This window comes from Ovis aries, chromosome 1, assembly GCF_016772045.2.
Source record: "Ovis aries strain OAR_USU_Benz2616 breed Rambouillet chromosome 1, ARS-UI_Ramb_v3.0, whole genome shotgun sequence".
NCBI lineage: Eukaryota > Metazoa > Chordata > Mammalia > Artiodactyla > Bovidae > Ovis > Ovis aries.
In genome coordinates, this window is record NC_056054.1 from 7,699,114 (window position 1) to 7,716,823 (window position 17,710).

Here is a 17,710-nt window from a genome sequence, read left to right on the forward strand (position 1 = left end):
CCCAACCCTGTTCCTCCAGGAAGAACAGGGACAGGCCCTTCAGCTGCCATCAGACAGCCATCTTTGTCATCCTCACATCTCATGCTTTGCACGTGGATTGTCTCTCAACTAAGAATCAGGAATTACAACCCTGTATGTGTGAGCTAGCACCTGTGCTATGCCATGCTTTAGCTGCTCAGTCATGTTTGACTCTTTGCGACCCCGTGGACTGTAGTCCACCAAGCTCCTCTGCCCACGGGGATTCTCCAGGCAGGAATACTGGAATGGGTTGCCATGCCCTCCTCCAGGGGATCTTCCTAGCTAGCACCTAACACTGTATGGCTGTCTTCCACACAGTTCCTTGAAGGAAGTGGAAAGACTGGGGGTGAGCGAGCAGTGCACCTCTAGCCATTCTTCCGGCTCCGGCCCTGCACCTGCCTCAGGCCACTGGAAACGACTCCACAGACCGCTCTACCACAGCGCCCCACCTCCCTCTAGATTCGCTCTAGAAAGTGCATCTTCACATCACACGCGCTGCTTTTCCTGTGAGCTGACGCACAGGTTTGTGCCAAGTTTCTTTCAGGGGGTAAAATGCCTATTAGTGTCAAGTAAATCCTCCACCTCATCTTTCAGTAGCCTTTATTTAATAAGCTCATGCGAAGGTTGCTTCAAGCTTAAGGAGAAAAACGTGTCTTTAAATTAATCTATGCCTTCTAACTAGAACAAAAGTGATATAACCATTAAATTTCTGTCTTTGTCTTAGAATCCAAGAGACTTCTTGGTGAGTGCAGGTTCAGACTGCAGATTTCTCCAACATCTGAACCCACCGTTCTTGCTTTCCTGTACATCTGTCTCCTGGCTTCGTGTGAGATGTTTTATCTCTACCATAACTGCACCCTCAAAAACTTCTCCATAGCCTACTTTCCAGCTCTACTTTGTGAGGCAATTAAGTCTTGGGGTCCTTAAGAAACACAGCTTACACTTTGGTGCTAAAACAGCTGAAGTTAAGCTAACACTGACACCTACCTAAAACCCTGAGCTCTTATGAACAGGAGTATCCAAAGTCTTTCATGGAAATGTGATGGTTTGCTATCACAAATATTTCAGAGCTGAATACTGGACAAAGAACGTGAAGTGGAAACATCAATTTCCCTAACGAGGAAAGGGCAGGGGAATCGAGTCTGATGGTCAGGACAACACACAATTCTCCTAACGCGTCACCCTGCCATTTCCTACATTTGTGACCGATACCCACCCACCGGAAGTCTGGAGGCTGTACTTGCTTTCTTAACTGGGTCTTACCCGTAACCGGTAGTCATCCACGGTCCAGATGCGGCTTGCAAAATCATTAGAAGCTGCTAAGAGGTAAGATCCCTACAGGAAAGAAGGGAAGAAGGAAAAACAGGGAACTTCAGTTCATATGATATAAATTTCCTCATATCAAACTCAAGAATGTTTAGATGACTAAAACTATATACCTGATCTGAATACTGTTATAATCAGAATTCTGTTAACTAATCAGTCCCCATTAACTTCAGACCTCTTTCCTGAGCCTGCTCAACCTCGCCTGAAGGCGGTAGATATTACACCTCCAGCTCAAAATGGAACTCATCCCCCTGTGCTCACTTCCACCCCACTTCGGTACTAATTCTCTACACCCGCCCAAGTCCACGAGCCCAGAGGCACAGACTTCCCAGGCTCACCTCCCAGCTGTCCCCTAGCTGTAGACCCTCTCCTTTCCACCTGCACCGACTCAGCCCAAACCAGAGCCTTACTGAGTCTGGAGAGATGCTGACTAACCGGGTTACCAAGACCTGTCTCCTCTACCCATCTTCAACCTACTCATGATCAGCACTGAATTTTTAACCTATTGGCATCGTTCTCTAACATCAAGATAAAAACAGCAGAGAAATCAGGTGGGTTATTTTTAAATTTCAAGAACCAGATGTCAAAAATGGTTTCAAAACACCTCTAAACTCACCCATTTCCATGGACATTAGGTACTTACAGCACTATCAAATTCAATGCTTGTAATTCCTGCATTACTGCCAGACAGGGAGCCCTTGAATTCACATTTGTCTGCATAAAAACAAAGATGCCAACATACCAATTAAAACGAGGCACTTGAAACACAACGGAAGCTAATCACATGGTCAAAAACAACTTCCCCGCATCTTTACAGAATCAAGTAGCAGGACAAACAGCATAATGAGACCGGAATGTTCAGCTGACCAGTTCCCAAAGCAACAGACCCACAAGAGGGTGCGGAGCCCAGCATTTTCCGGTTGGCTCTTACACAGCTCTTTTTAAGAAATTTAGTGTCATCAATTCCCTTTACGAAAGTGCAGGGATTTAAAAACATGTCAACTGACCTAGAGTTTATTTAGCTATTTAATTTACATAAACACATCTCTGTCAACTTAACTATCACTTTCATGGAAACCGACCATTAAAATTTGAGAACCCAAGTACGAAAAATAGTTTTACTTGTAGTTATATAAACTGGCTAGTCATTAGATTTCCAGTAAAGCTAGTTTGGAGTTTCTGGAATTTATCTGTCCACTCTACCTATGTGAAGCTAAGGTTCTGGTGAACCAATTGCCTGCCAGTGCTCTCCTGAAGCCCACCTCACCCCCAGGACCAGCCATTCATCCCTGGACTGTGCTCTCAGACTCTGGCCACCCTGAGGGTAACTTTACAGATAAAAGGATAAATTTAAATTCCTTCTTTAAAGGGTATCTCAAGGATAACCTGGGTATTGTTTTTGCTTTGGCTCCATCCCTTCATTCTTTCTGGAGTTATTTCTCCACTGATCTCTAGTAGCGTGTTGGGCACCTACTGACCTGGGGAGTTCCTCTTTCAGTATCCTATCATTTCGCCTTTTTATACTGTTCATGGGGTTCTCAAGGCAAGAATACTGAAGTGGTTTGCCATTCCCTTCTCCAGTGGGACTGTACAGAAGAACTGTACAAAAAAATCTTCATGACCCAGATAATCACGATGGTGTGATCACGCATCTAGAGCCAGACATCCTGGAATGTGAAGTCAAGTGGGCCTTAGAAAGCATCACTACGAACAAAGCTAGTGGAGGTGATGGAATTTCAGTTGAGCCATTTCAAATCCTGAAAGATGATGCTGTGAAAGTGCTGCACTCAATATGTCAGGATTTGGAAAACTTAGTGGCCACGGGACTGGAAAAGGTCAGTTTTCATTCCAATCCCAAAGAAAGGCAATGCCAAAGAATGCTCAAATTACCACACAATTGCACTCATCTCACATGCTAGTAAAGTAATGCTCAAAATTCTTCAAGCCAGGCTTCAGCAATACATGAACCGTGAACTCCCTGATGTTCAAGCTGGTTTTAGAAAAGGCAGAGGAACCAGAGATCAAATTGCCAACATCCACTGGATCATGGAAAAAGCAAGAGAGTTCCAGAAAAACATCTATTTCTGCTTTATTGACTATGCCAAAGCCTTTGACTGTGTGGATCACAATAAACTGGAAAATCCTGAAAGAGATGGGAATACCAGACCACCTGACCTGCCTCTTGAGAAATCTGTATGCAGGTCAGCAAGCAACAGTTAGAACTGGACATGGAACAACAGACTGGTTCCAAATAGGAAAAGGAGTACGTCAAGGCTGTATATTGTCACCCTGCTTATTTAACTTATATGCAGAGTATATCATGAGAAACGCTGGACTGGAAGAAACACAAGCTGGAATCAAGATTGCCAGGAGAAAGATCAATAACCTCAGATATGCAGATGACACCACCCTTATGGCAGAAAGGGAAGAGGAACTAAAAAGCCTCTTGATGAAAGTGAAAGAGGAGAGTGAAAAAGTTGGCTTAAAGCTCAACATTCAGAAAACGAAGATCACGGAATCGGATCCCATCACTTCATGGGAAACAGATGGGGAAACAGTGGAAACAGTGTCAGACTTTATTTTTTGGGCTCCAAAATCACTGCAGATGGTGACTGCAGCCATGAAATTAAAAGACACTTATTCCTTGGAAGAAAAGTTATGACCAACCTAGATAGCATATTCAAAAGCAGAGACATTACTTTGCCGACTAAGGTCCGTCTAGTCAAGGCTATGGCTTGTCCTGTGGTCATGTATGGATGTGAGAGTTGGACTGTGAAGAAGGCTGAGCACCAAAGAATTGATGCTTCTGAACTATGGTGTTGGAGAAGACTTTTGAGAGTCCCTTGGACTGCAAGGAGATCCAACCAATCCATTCTGAAGGCGATCGTCTCTGGGATTTCTTTGGAAGGAATGATGCTAAAGCTAAAACTCGAATACTTTGGCCACCTTATGCGAAGAGCTGACTCATTGGAAAAGACTCTGATGCTGGGAGGGATTGGGGGCAGGAGGAGAAGGGGACGACCGAGGATGAGATGGCTGGATGGCATCACCGACTCGATGGATGTGAGTCTGAGTGAACTCCGGGAGTTGGTGATGGACAGGGAGGCCTGGCGTGCTGCAATTCATGGCGTGGCAAAGAGTTGGACACGACTGAGCGACTGAACTGAACTGAACTGAAGGATAACCTAGATAGAGAAGTTAGGGAAATAGAGAACCATTCAAATCAAATTTGTAAGACAGGAGCACAGAATAGTATATGTTTCAATGGACAGCCTTTTCTTTCAGGACTTCTGAATGTTGATAAAAATGATATAAATGTGGATTTGGAGCTGTCAAATACATTTAGAGCCAGCACTATTAAGCTGGTGAGTAAATCCCTGAATTAATTTGCAAAATATAGCACATTTAATGCCTTTTCCTGGATCCTAGCTTTCATTAGATTTTCACGAGTCTAAAAAAGGTCAACACCCACTAATTAAAGACTTTATTTAGATTAGAACTTTACAGACAAAAATATTACTGCAAATTCTAAAAAACATCTCCGTGGCTCATGCCTAAAACATTGCTCTGTCTGGCAGGTGACAAAGTGCCAAAACCTCAGAAATGATCACTAAGTGCTAGTCTACACAAGGGATGGAACTCAAAAGACCAAAGATCGTCTTATTTCATGAAAGGCGTTTTGGACTTGGTCTCTTCCAAGATTCAGTAAATATTAGCCAAGAGGGAGAAAATTATACACCAAGTAAGCCATCTGTGGAGGAAAGGTCTTATAATTAGTTAGAACATGACTGACATTTGTTACTGAAAACTATTAAAAAAAAAAAAATGCTGCCAGATACTCTGTTATTTCTGTAGATTTAGTAGAAACTTTTCATTTTACTAACACAATCTATGCTCCGGCACAAATTATGTCAGTATTAATTCTGATTAGTGTTCACTTCCTCTTCGACAGCAAAGAGGTAATACTTCTTTCTACTAGTGGCTGGTATCTCTAATTTTCTTATAGGTATTTTTACTGACCAAGGAGTAAAACAAAAGTATTTCTAGAGCTATTTGTATTTATTTGCAAGGTATAATCGAAATAGAGAATCTGTGTAGATACTTTTTTAAAATCACCAAATCTCTATCCTTATCATTTACTGTAAAGTTTCAGCAATTCACCCAAGCTCAGGTCCTAGATCACCACTCTGTCCATGTAAATCAGCCACACAGATCAAGAAGCGTCTTTGAGTTTCCATCTCTCAAACAGGGGTGATGCCTGGCTGCCTTACAGCACAGGGCTGTGGCGCAGCTCAGCGGAAATGAAGCAGACACGGTGGGACAGTGCTGCCTCTGCTGGACAAGGAGCACACAGGGCCCCAACTCAGGAAGCCTGGCAACGTGCTCCCTACAGAGCCCTACAGCCTGTTCTCTGACCATGTCTTGTTAAAAGTACATGTATACTGAACTGAGTATCAAAATGTGGAGAGTGGGCTATGCCTCAGTTCAGACATCTGGGAGAGGGTTCACTAACTCCCCTCTCCTGTTTCAATGCCATCCCATTTTGAGTACTCTGAGGTCATTCCTAAAATAAAATGTAATCAAAGAGACTCAGTCTTGATCTTAGAAGAATGAGTCTCCCAGGTAGGAAGGTGTCCAATATGCTACTGCAGAAGAGTAGAGGGCAATTACCAATAGCTCCAGAAAGAATGACGTGGCTGGACCAAAGTGGAAATGACGCTCAGTTCTGGATGGGTCTGGTGGTGAAAGTAAAGTCCGATGTTCTAAACAACATCATTGCATAGGAACCTAGAATGTCAGGTCAATGAACCAAGGTGAATTGGAAGTCGTCAAGCAGGAGATGAACATCAAGAGTGAACATCAACATTTTTATGAATCAGTGAACTAAAATGGATGGGAATGGGTGAATTTAATTCAGATGACCATTATATCTACTACTGTGGACAAGAATATGTTAGAAGAAATGCAATAGCCCAATAGTCAACAAGAGTCTGAAATGCAGTACTTGGGTACAATCTCAAAAACGACAGAATGAACTCAAGTTCATTTCCAAGGCAAACCATTCAGTATCACAGTAATCCAAGTCTATCTCCCAACCGTATGCCAAAGAACCTGAAGTTGAACAGTTCTACAAAGACCTCCAAGACCTTCTAGAATTAACACCAAAAAGAGATGTTCTTTTCATCATAGGGGACTAGGATGCAAAAGAAGGAAGTCAAGAGGATACCTGCAGTAACAGGCAAGATGACCTTGGAGTATAAAATGAAGCAGGACAAAGGCTAACAGGGTTTTGCCAAGGGAATGCACTGATCATAGCAAACACCCTCTTTCCAACAACATAAGAGAAGACTACACGCGGACATCACCAGATGGTCAATACCGAAATCAGACTGATTACTCTGCAGCCAAAGATAGACAATCTCTATACAGTCAGCAAAAACAAGACTGCGACCTGACTGTGGCTCAGATCATGAACTCCTCATTGCAAAACTCAGGCTTAAATTGAAGAAAGTAGGGAAAACCACTAGGTCGTTCAGATATGACCTAAATCAAATTCCTTATGAATTTACAGTGGAGGTGATGAACAGATTCAAGGGATTAGATCTGGTAGACAGAGTGCCTGAAGAACTATGGACAGAGGTTTGCAACACTCTACAGGAGGCAATGACCAAAACCATCCCAAAAAGAAATGCAAGAAGGCACAGTGATTGTCTGAGGAGGCCTTACAAATAGCTGAGAAAAGAGAAGCAAAAGGCAAGGGAGAAAAGGAAAGATATATCCAAATGAATGTAAAGTTCCAGAGAATAGCAAGGAGACATGAGGCCTTCTTAAGTAAACACTGCAAAGAAATAAAGGAAAACCACAGAATGAGAAAGATAGAGATCTCTTCAAGAAAACTGGAGACACAAAGAGAACGTTTTGTATGAGGATGGGCACGATAAAGGACAGAAACAGTAACAACCTAAGAGAAGCAGAAGAGATTAAGAAGAGGTGGCAAGAATACAAAGAAGGTCCTAATGACCAAACCCATGATGGTGTGGTCACTCACCTAGAGCCAGACAGCCCTGGAGTGTGAAGTCAAGTGGGCCTTAGGAAGCATTACTACAAACAAAGCTAGTGGAGGTGATGGAATTTCAGCTGGGCTATTTCAAATCCTAAAAGATGATGCTACTAAAGTGCTGCACTCAATGTGTCAGGAAATGTGGGAAACTCAGCAGTGGCCACAGGATTGGAAAAGGTCAGTTTTCATTCCAGTCCCAAAGAAGGACAATGCCAAAGAATGTTCAAACTACCAGACATTTGCACTCATCTCACACGTTAGCAAGGTAATGCTCAAAATCCTTCACACTAAGTTTTAGCAGTATGTGAACCGAGAACTTCCAGATGTACAAGCTGGATTTAGAAAAGGCAGAGGAACCAGACATCAAATTGACAATTTACTGGACCCTAGAGAAGGCAAAGGAATTCCAGAAAAACATCTACTTCTGCTTCATCGACTACGTGAAAGTCTTGTGTGGATCACAAAAAACTGTGGAAAATTCTAAAGAGAGGGGAATACCAGACCACTAAAGACCTTTAAAGAGACGGGAATACTTACATGCCTCCTGAGAAATCTTTATGCAGGCCAAGAAGCAATAGTTAGAACCAGACATGGAACAACTGACTGGTTCAAAACTGGGAAAGGAGTAATACAAGGCTGTATATTGTTACTTTGCTTATTTAATTTCTATGCAGAGTAAGTACATCATGCAAAATGCTGGGCTGGATGAATCACAAGCTGAAATCAAGATTGCCAGGAGAAATATAAACAACCGCAGATATGCAGATGATACCACTCTAATGGCAGAAGGTGAAGAGGAACAAGAGCCTCTTGATGAGGGTGAAAGAGGATGGCTTAAAAATCAACATTCAGAAAACTAAGATCATGGCATCCAGTCCCATCACTTCATGGCAAACAGAAGAGGGGAAAAGTGGAAACAGTGACAGATTTTATTTTCTTGGGTTCCAAAATCACTGTGGATGGCGACTGCAGTCATGAAATTAAAAGACACTTGCTCCTTGGAAGGAAAACTATGACAAACCTAGACAGTACATTAAAAAGCAGAGACATCACTTTGCTGACAAAGGTCTGTCTGCTCTAAACTATGGTTCTTCTAGTAGTCATATATGGATGTGAGAGCTGGATCAGAAAGAAGGCTAACACTGAAGAATTGATGCTTTTGAATTATGGTGCTGGAAAAGACTCCTGAGAGTCCCTGGGACAGCGAGGAGACCAAACCAGTCCATCCTAAAGGAAATTAACCCTGAATATTCATTGAGAGGACTGATGCTGAAGCTTCAATACTTTGGCCACTTGATGCAAAGAGCCTGCTCATTTGCAAATGTCCCTGATGAAGGCTGGAGAAAGAAATGGCAACCCACTGCAGTTTTCATGCCTGGAGAATCCCATCGACAGAGGAGCCTGGCAGACTACAGTCCACAGGGTCGCAAGAGCTGGACACAACTTAGCGACTAAACCAGCACCACTGACGGGGGCAAAAGGAGAAAGGGCAGCAGAAGCTGAGATGGTTGGATGGCATCACCAACTCCAGCAGACGTGAACTTGAGCAAAATCTGGAAGACAGTAAGGACAGAGGAGCCCGGTGTGCTGCAATCCACGGGGTCGCAGAGTCGGACGTGACTTAGCCACTGAACAACAGCAGCAGCAAGATGATACACCCTCCTTTTAAACTAATTAATGGTTGTGCTGGGTCTTCGCTGCAGTGCTCAGACTTTCTCTAGTTGTTGAGCACGGGCTCGAGCGTGAGCAGGCTTCAGCAGCTGCAGCGCACAGGCTTAGTTGCTCCTCGGCCTATGGGATCTTCCTGGACCAAGGATCGAACCTATGTCACCTGCACTGGCCAGATCTTTAACCACTGGACAACCAGGGAAGTCCCATACTCGTCTCTTTAGTCTCAAGCTTAGATACAATGTCATTTTTTTCCTAGGCGATGGCCATTGGCATTAAATACACAGCTTGATGTGTCATTTTATTATTTATTTTTATGTGCAATTTTACTAGTCTATGTCTAAGACTTTTTTGTTTCAAATCTAAAACCTGCCCTATCTTAGAAGATGCTCTCATTGGTATACACTTGAGAAAACACAAACGCTAAAGTATCTGGAACTTAGAGCATTCTCTGGTCCCTACTTGGAAACCCAGAGCGAAAACAGACACGGCTGTGTCAGCTGTAAAGGGTAACTGAGAGCAACAATGCTTTGGTCAGATGATTCCTGACACAAAATACTGCATGTTTCAAGAAGATGAACAGTTCAGACTGCCAACCAGACATCCCCAACACGCTTCTTTCTGTTCCTCACTCTGGCGAGACCTTACCTCCTAACACTTCCCAGAGCTTCACCCTCCGATCCATGCCTCCTGTGGCCAGGAGCCGGGAACCTGGGCTGAACTGCACAGCGTTGACCTCCCCGTCATGCGCGTCCTGCAAGACAAACGCCCAGTTTCAACCTGGGTTAACTGTCACTCCCAAGAACGGGGCTAATAGAGATGAACACTCTGGACGCTTAACCACACGTTAAACACTGGTCATTAAAGTCATAATCTTGGGTTCCTAGCCCAGAGTCTCCAAAGATTCTATTATCATTAAACTCTTACAGTTCTTTTTCCATTTATTTAAATACTGTGCAATCTTCTTAAAAAGCATTCAAAACCTGTAGAGACTAACTGCCTAAAGTTTGTCTTTGAGTTAATTTTATTTCTTCTAAGAATAAAGTAATGTCAATCTATACTATGATTGTCACAGCTTTAAAGTCAGTCTGTGATTAACTGCCTCTCTTCTGGTCCAGACTGCATTAATAACACGTATGAAACTATGTATCAAATTAGTGGAAAAAATCCTTTTCCTTTTAAAAAGGCCTTTCATTTCGGTTGTCCCAGTGAAAGTGCACCCTACCACGCAGAGTCCTAACAAGAGCAGGTGCCGGCCCTGCCCTCTGACAAGCCAGAGTCAGAGGGGCTCCGGAGCTCACGCTGCAGACTATACGGCACCGATGTGCACTGTCAGCAGCAGCGACACCTCTGCCAAGCTTCTTAACTTCCTGGAGCCTTAGACTGCTCGTCTATAAGATAAAGACTTCTGCAGGTCCTGTAAGCTCAGACTACATCCAATCATGACTAGGCCTTCAATAAAAGTAACAGGTGCTATTTTGGGAGAACTTAATTCTTCACAGGAGAAATGTCTTGAGACTGGCATCCACACTGGACACGTCTGAAAAGATGGCATCTGTGTTCAAGCTGAGAAGGGAAACCAGACAGGAAGCTCCCCAGCCTAGAATGGGGTGAGAGAATAGTGGACGCCACTATCATCTCCTCTCTGAAAAGACTATGGATTTCAAAATATTCATGAGTAAAAACACTATGAGATCTGCTTTTAATTACTCCAGCAAATGTGTATGTGTGTGGTCATAAGATTGGCTAATGTGACTAACTGAAGCTGCCCAACAGCAGTTTTTAATCTCTATTTCTGCTTATATTTGAAAATTTTCATAATAAGGCAGGGGGAGGGGAAGGCTGCAACACATGGATTATAAATATTAAATCACTAAACAGGTCAATCACTCGCCTAAAAAGGTCACTTTAGGAACACAAAATCTCATCTTCGCCTTTGCTTGGCACTGAAAAAGGTGCCTCAACTGCTGAGAATGTGACTCGTAAAGCTGACTGGAATATAAACAGCACTTATGATTGCTTTGCGTTCTCGCCATCCTCTCCAGTCCCAGTGCTGAAAAGCCACCTGACAGGCGCTCCAACTCCCACCTCCATACGACTCCGTTCTCTTTCCAGTGCTCCCTTTCACCTTGGAGGTCTCAGATTGAAAACTTGAGATCATGCACCGTCACACCCATGGCTGCCGCTCATCACGCTCCTGTGCAGCTGGTTTTGTTGGATACTGGTCTGCTGTGCACTGCTGACTCTTCAGAAACACACACTGACAGAATCCCATGTTGTCAGCTGCTCCATTACCCCGTACACATGACTTAAATGTGACGGGAGGGAAGCAAATGGGCTGCTGGGAGCTGAGGGCAGGGCAGGGACTGTGACCTTACGTGCAATCAGACCTTTTACCAATCATCACTGACCTCCGAGGGGCCCGGCCCGGTAAGAGAATCACAGGAGCAGAGCGGGAGGGGGCTGTGATAGTGCCCGCTCCACCTCCTCCCCCACAGCAGGTCTCTCTTCACAGTGACCAAGGTGGCCACTCAGCCAGCCAGCTCCCCATTATGCCTGAAGCTGAAAGCTCCTGCCATGTAGACTCCACCCCACTTTACCAGCACGTCTTTCTCTCCCCAAAGGCTGGCTCTCCCTGCACGATCCAAGCATCAGCCCGACTAACTGGGCTCTGCTCCCCCCGATCCCCGACTCCCTCTGCTGGCCCGGAGCCAGGGACTGTTTCCCTGGGCGAGTCTCACGCCTGCTCAGCCACACCAGCAGGGACCTGGATCAGCCTTTAGTTCTAGGACCCAGCTTCAGACACCAGTGTCGGCTGTGGCATCACAGCAGCTGCGCCCAGGCCTGTCTCCTGCTTCCAACCAGGTGCTCCCGATGGTTAGAAGTCATACGGACGTGGGCATAATTAATGAAGCCAAGAGCTGCCCAACCAACCTTCAGAACAGATCGCTGACTAAAAACTCTACGCTAGAGCCAACCGATGACAACAAATGAGAAGAGTTATTCTCTCAAGTTTCACTGTCTCAAGTTAGTGTTCCCGTGTCTCATCCATCCCATCCTTTCTCTCAGCCAGTCCTATATATCACAGAGGGTAGCTGGACATCAATTCTGTTCTCGGAAGATGAGGAAAATTAATGTATTTTGCTTATTTTAACAAAGCAATCTTGCTTTATCAAAATATTATCAATCCTTTCTATCAGAGAACCAACAGGTGTAAAAGCTCCATGTAAATAAAACAAGAATAGAAAGCTCAGCTGCAGCAGGAAAAAGGATCCTTCAATGGTCAGGCTCTGTTTCTGTGAGAAGCTTGGTGAGGCTTGGGGATAATAAACCACACTTACAAAGACAGACACTGCAGTCGTCGGCACTCGCACTTCTCTACCAGTACCGGGATGAGGATCCACGTTATCCTGGGGAACTGGAAAGGAAGAGACAGAGCGCCTCCTAAGAAGTAACATAAAGGACAGTATTAGGACCGTGTGGGCTCACTGTCCGCCCACCTCTCAGCAGGGACTCAAAGACGCCTTTTATCAGTAGCTTCTTTTCCCTTCAAGACCCTCCAAACCAAAGAATGAGCCCCCCGAATCGGAAGCCCCCTGACGCAGTGACAACTGGAAAGACAGCACTTACCTTCACTCTCCTTCTCGCTAACTCACGTACTCCAAAACACAACACTGAAAAGCAAGCCTGAACAACTGCTGCCCCCGTCAAGTAAACCGCTAGACACATCCTCCGCTTAAAGGGACCACGAGCTCTGAGGGGCACGTGGGTATTTTCACAAAACTATCTCAAGATGATCCTATGCCTGGTTACCATCATCCTCGGGGTACACTTGTGGTCAGGGTGGAGCTGAACACATGCCAAAAGGAAGAGCGGCCAGAGCGTGAGTTAACGGTACAAAGAGCTCAACCTATCTGCCCCGCTCAGAGGGCCGACGGCGTGCCTAGGCGCATGCAAAGCGTCCCAGTTACTGGCACACGGAGGCGTGATGGCTGGGGCAGTGAAGCAGTGATGAATGTGGTTATCAGCGACCCACACTTGCATGCTGGGCTAGGAGAGGATAATGTTTTCACCTGGCAGCATCAGAAGAGTGATGTCCCAAAAGGGGAGACTCGGACAGACTAAAGGGTAAGGCCAGAGGTCAGCACGCAGCGGGATTGAGAGAGAGGAAGTTGGGGGAAAAAGGAAGAAGCTAAATGAAAAGCTGAAATTAAGGCATCTGCATATACTCTGCACTGAGATTCTGGTGCACGTTTAAAAAACACTAACAAATCTTGTACATGTACTTAGGTATATTTATACACACATATATATACACACAAGGAAAGGTGAAGGTTTTCTAACCTACCCAAAGATATTAGTGATAGAATCCAGAAGGCCTCCAGCAGGCTGCGAGAGTCGCTTACTAAAGAGGAGGGGAGGATAGGTTTAAACCTTAGAAACGTTCTACCCAAACAATCAATCAAAAACAGTCTACAAAAAAAGTAAGTTCCTGGGAGTATGTTTCCCACCAAGTGCCCAAACTCCAGCAGAGAAAACCCTCTAGGGACTGAACCACCAGAAAACAGAGGGAAGATAAAAGGGAACACCCAGCCTTGAAATCTCAAAAGGAGTAAGATTCCCTAGCCTTAAATTAACTTCCCTAGAAATGATGCTTTGGACAATAAACTAACTGACCTAACAACTTCTAGTATGGTTAAGGACAAACCCCATCCTTTTGGTCCTGCTTTGGCAAGTTAAAAAAAAAAAAATCCTGGAGCCCTGGTAAGAATTAAACAGTATGCTCTAAACAATCACCCAGCCTAACAAGGTCCTTCTTTCAGGAAGTTGCTACCACTTCTTTCTGCTTCTCTTCACGGCTGGAGGCACCACTGAGGGATAGCTCCCTCCTAGTTAAGGAGGCGCAACTGGAGAAAGATGGGGACGCTCTGGAGCCCATTCCCTCCACGGTCAAGTGAGGGGGGCTGCACGCTCAGCCAGGGGCCCCGCACTGCTCTCTGGTCCTGCCCATGGTGGCTGCCAGGGTGCCCCCCAAGCGCCCCATTCCTGGCACAACCTGTCTACTTACGTGGCCGCTCTGCTGATGGCTCGCACGGGAGAGGTCTCCTCAGGGTGCTCAGAGGTTTCGTCCGCGAGGACTTCAATGTCATCATCCCTGGAAAGAAGGGCAAGAGGCCGAGTCTTTGCTTCTGCTGAACAGAAGCTCTGTGATGGGCCTGCTCTGCTAAGGCCAACAGGCAACACCACTTCCTAATCACACACGGCCCAGGAGCCTTGGCTGGGACAGAGCCGGTTTCAGCTTCTCTGGAGAAAAAAGGAATTGCCATCAGAGCAGCATGAAAAGAAACAATCTAAGTCGGATCCAGAACTCCAGCTGAAAATAACCCGAGAAGGGAACTTTGGATCTCTTCAAGTCTAAAGACAGCTCCCACTTGAAAAGTACTGAAATAATGGCTTATTAAATCCCTAACCACATAACCAGGAGCAAGAAAGACTTTTCTCTTCAGAAGTCTCCTGCATGCCAACCACCGGACTGCAGCACTCAGCAAGAAACAATTCCCAGGGCTCAGCAACATGTGGAGGACAGAAAGGGGCAGCTGCGGTGAGCAGGAGAAGGCCAGGACAAGGGGATCGCCCAGGGCGGTAAGAAAATGGACTGCTAAAAGGGCAGGGAGATCAACGGGCGTGTAAACAACCTGGCTCTGAGTACCACTTTAAGAATAAAAGACAGGAAAGCGGGATTTAAACACTTGTCATCTTTGACTCTGGCTGTTTGATGCTTGTGTTTAAGTACTTAGTGTTTCTGACATTTGGTGAGTTCATCACATGTGAAATAAGTCACAAGAATGTGCTCCTGGGGCCTCCCCTGGTGGGTCAGTGGCTAAAACTCTGTGCTCCCAATGTTGGGAGCCTGGGTTTGATCCCTGGTCAGGGAACTTGATCTCGTGTGCCGCAATTAAGAGTCTCCCAACTAAAGATCCCACAGGCCACAGCAAAGGACAAAGATCTTGCATGCAGCAACTTGACACGGCCAAATTAAAAAAAAAAAAAGTGCTCCTCTGCTGTTTATCCCACCAGATGCAAAGCCCCTCTGGAATTCCCCTTCCTCCCCATTTTCCTGGCTGGAGGAAAGGCAAGTAATTAGTTTGGTCTTAACGACCTCCTACTAAGTTGCAATCTTCATGGAGAAGTAAACTGATAAAAGCTAATAACCTGAGACTTTATTATCAAATGTTTGGATTCACAGGAACTTAGAAGAGATTCTCCCGTGATTAATTATCTGGATTATGTAAATATAATCTATACTTCAGAACCTGTTACCAAGCAAGTCAAACCAAGTTCAAGTATATTTATTTTCCTTGGCTACTGATTCCAGGATCCTGTGTAACTGACCCCCATCTTGGCCAGGGCTGAGAGGAGAACAAAGGCGGGCCTGAAGACAGAGAACAGGCTGGGCTTTCTTCTCCTCTCACTGGTGGTTTGGGAGAGTCATCTGTGTTCACACAGGGTAACAACAGAACAGCAGAGATGGCAAGAGTGATAAACCGAGCTGAACCTACGTAAATGGTTTAAGACAGAACTGTATAGCTGCAGGTACTTGAAACTGCACAAAGACCTAGAACCACGAGAAAACACCAGCATCTGGTAACTTATCGAAACCCTTCAAAGATGAAAGAAACCCTACAATTAGGGAAGCACAGGAGAGTAAGAACAGGCCTTCACAGTCAGACACCCTGAGGCTTCCAGCCTGCCCCTGCCACCTGCTCTGTGTTTGGGGCAGGACGCTTGACCTTTCTACACCTACTCAGCTGTTCACATTGGCCAATAGCAGGCAAGACAAATGATGCTTTCATCAGCTGTTACTTTTAAGGAGAACCAAATCTCATTTCTAGATCAACTATCTACTTTGCAGCTCTCGGCAAAAATGCCTGACATTCACTTTCCCCGTGTGGGAAAGCAGCAGACAGACACACATGCTCCATCTAAAAGGGCTTGGCATGAGGTGTATCTCATAGATCAAGACCTTTGGCTGATGACTCCTAGATGAAATGAAACCACTCCCCTCCCTTTACCAGGAAGCAACCAACATTTTAAAACAAAGGCTCATAACCATAATACTGTATTTCACGATCTATTTCAATGGGCGGGGGGTGGGAAACAAATCCTGAACCAGAGCAAAGGGAATTTAGTCACTAAAATACCCACCACTCTCAAAACAAAGCCTCAAATCTCAGGGAAGACCCTCCACCTGACTCCAGATTAGGAAAAACTCCATCTTGATTCAATTCCTTGTGTTCCAGGAGATCCGTTTTTACTCAGGCTTCAAAGGCTTGCCCAAACTCCACATGAAGTCACAAACCAAGCAGAGAGCAGGAGACGCAACCCGAGCCCAGTGTCACACTGCCACGGCTCCCACTAGAGGCAGAAAATGGGTCAGGGTGTCAACAGGAAGACAGCGAGGCTGTCACTGGTTAAGGGAGAAGGGAGTCAGAACTCACCCTTCCTGGAAGCCAACAACTTCCTGGAAAGTAATGAGTGTTTTTTATTTTCTCTAAGTCTTTCACTTTTCTTTCTACAATCTATAAAATGGTTTCACAGAAATAAAACACTGTAAAGCTATCTCAGAAGAGCAAACCAAATGGCTAAGAGCACAATTTTAATGTGCACTTCTCTACTCACTGCTCAACTGGCAGAGGCTCCTTCGCGGCTTCTGCGAGCTCCTTCTGCAGCCGGGCTTGCCGCCTCCTATTAAAAAAAAAAAAAAAAAAGCCCACTATTTATGTCTACTTAAAGCAAACAAGGGGTTTTGGCTCTCAAAAAACTACTAGCTTTAATAATATATTTTAAGTGCACTGAATATTCAGGTAACTACCGCCCTGGGCAAACATACCCAGAGGCCCAAACCCACACTTGTAGCATCAGAAAAGACCCCATTATAATGGATTTCAGAACAGAGCCCTAGGAGGGATTATGCGACTAGAGAAAGCAATGAACCAGCAGAGAAGCCTGTCCATCGGGACCCAGGGCCTCTCAGGACAGAAGCGTGCACCAGGTTCATCCAGGGTTAGTCATGACGGAGACATAGTTTTCTGCAGTAAACAGTCTCACACTAACTTATCAAGGGCACAGATAATCATAAAAATGTACGTATCCCTGGCACGGTTTTATTATTTTATAGGTTTTTAAACTCTTTTAACACTTATAACAAGCTTTGAAGGTGAATACTACGATTCTCATTTTACAGACGCGGAAGCTGAGGTAGAGTGAGATTCTTCAGCTGTCAAAATGTATGCAGCTTCAATTTACTAGGGCTGAACACCCAAGTCTGGGCTGTGGCAGAAGTTTCACACGGTCCGCAGTTGCTTCCACTCTCTTCCGCCTCTCAGAACCATTTTTGGCTTTTCTTCCCAAGTCCTAAATTCAGGAGCTTCTTAGCCTTTAAGCCTTGGCCTCCCTTGCATTTCCATGGCAATTTCACTTCTATCTGTGGTTTTACCTTTGAGGTGGAGGGACCCCCCAAACTACAACTCCAGCTCTGCTCCTGAACTCAGGTCAAGAACTCCGCCAGAAATTTTTTTCTAAAATGCTTCTACCATAGTGGGAACTTTCAAATAGGGCAAGGTCCTGCACACGACA

The 17,710-nt window shown here is 45.0% G+C and overlaps 1 protein-coding gene and 1 non-coding gene across 8 annotated transcripts in view; both read right to left on the reverse strand.

Moving 5' to 3' along the window:
• ATG16L1 (autophagy related 16 like 1) overlaps positions 1-17,710 on the reverse strand; it is a 44,174-nt gene that overhangs the window by 12,882 nt on the left and 13,582 nt on the right. For 5 of the 7 annotated variants that reach the window (XM_015091647.4, XM_060399227.1, XM_060399224.1 and 2 more), the window contains 8 exons: positions 16,754-16,819; positions 14,142-14,228; positions 13,422-13,478; positions 13,147-13,194; positions 12,415-12,517; positions 9,722-9,827; positions 1,988-2,058; positions 1,282-1,353 (listed from right to left, as the gene is read on the reverse strand). In XM_015091647.4, coding sequence (XP_014947133.3) covers positions 1,282-1,353; positions 1,988-2,058; positions 9,722-9,827; positions 12,415-12,517; positions 13,147-13,194; positions 13,422-13,478; positions 14,142-14,228; positions 16,754-16,819 — 610 coding nt within the window. The remainder of the gene's footprint in view (positions 1-1,281; positions 1,354-1,987; positions 2,059-9,721; positions 9,828-12,414; positions 12,518-13,146; positions 13,195-13,421; positions 13,479-14,141; positions 14,229-16,753; positions 16,820-17,710) is intronic. The other 2 variants (XM_027967478.3, XM_027967482.3) reach the window with 2 other exon arrangements.
• On the reverse strand, positions 11,208-11,485 carry LOC114111327 (small Cajal body-specific RNA 6). Its single transcript, XR_003587408.2, has one exon. It is a non-coding gene; the product is annotated as a small Cajal body-specific RNA 6 (non-coding RNA).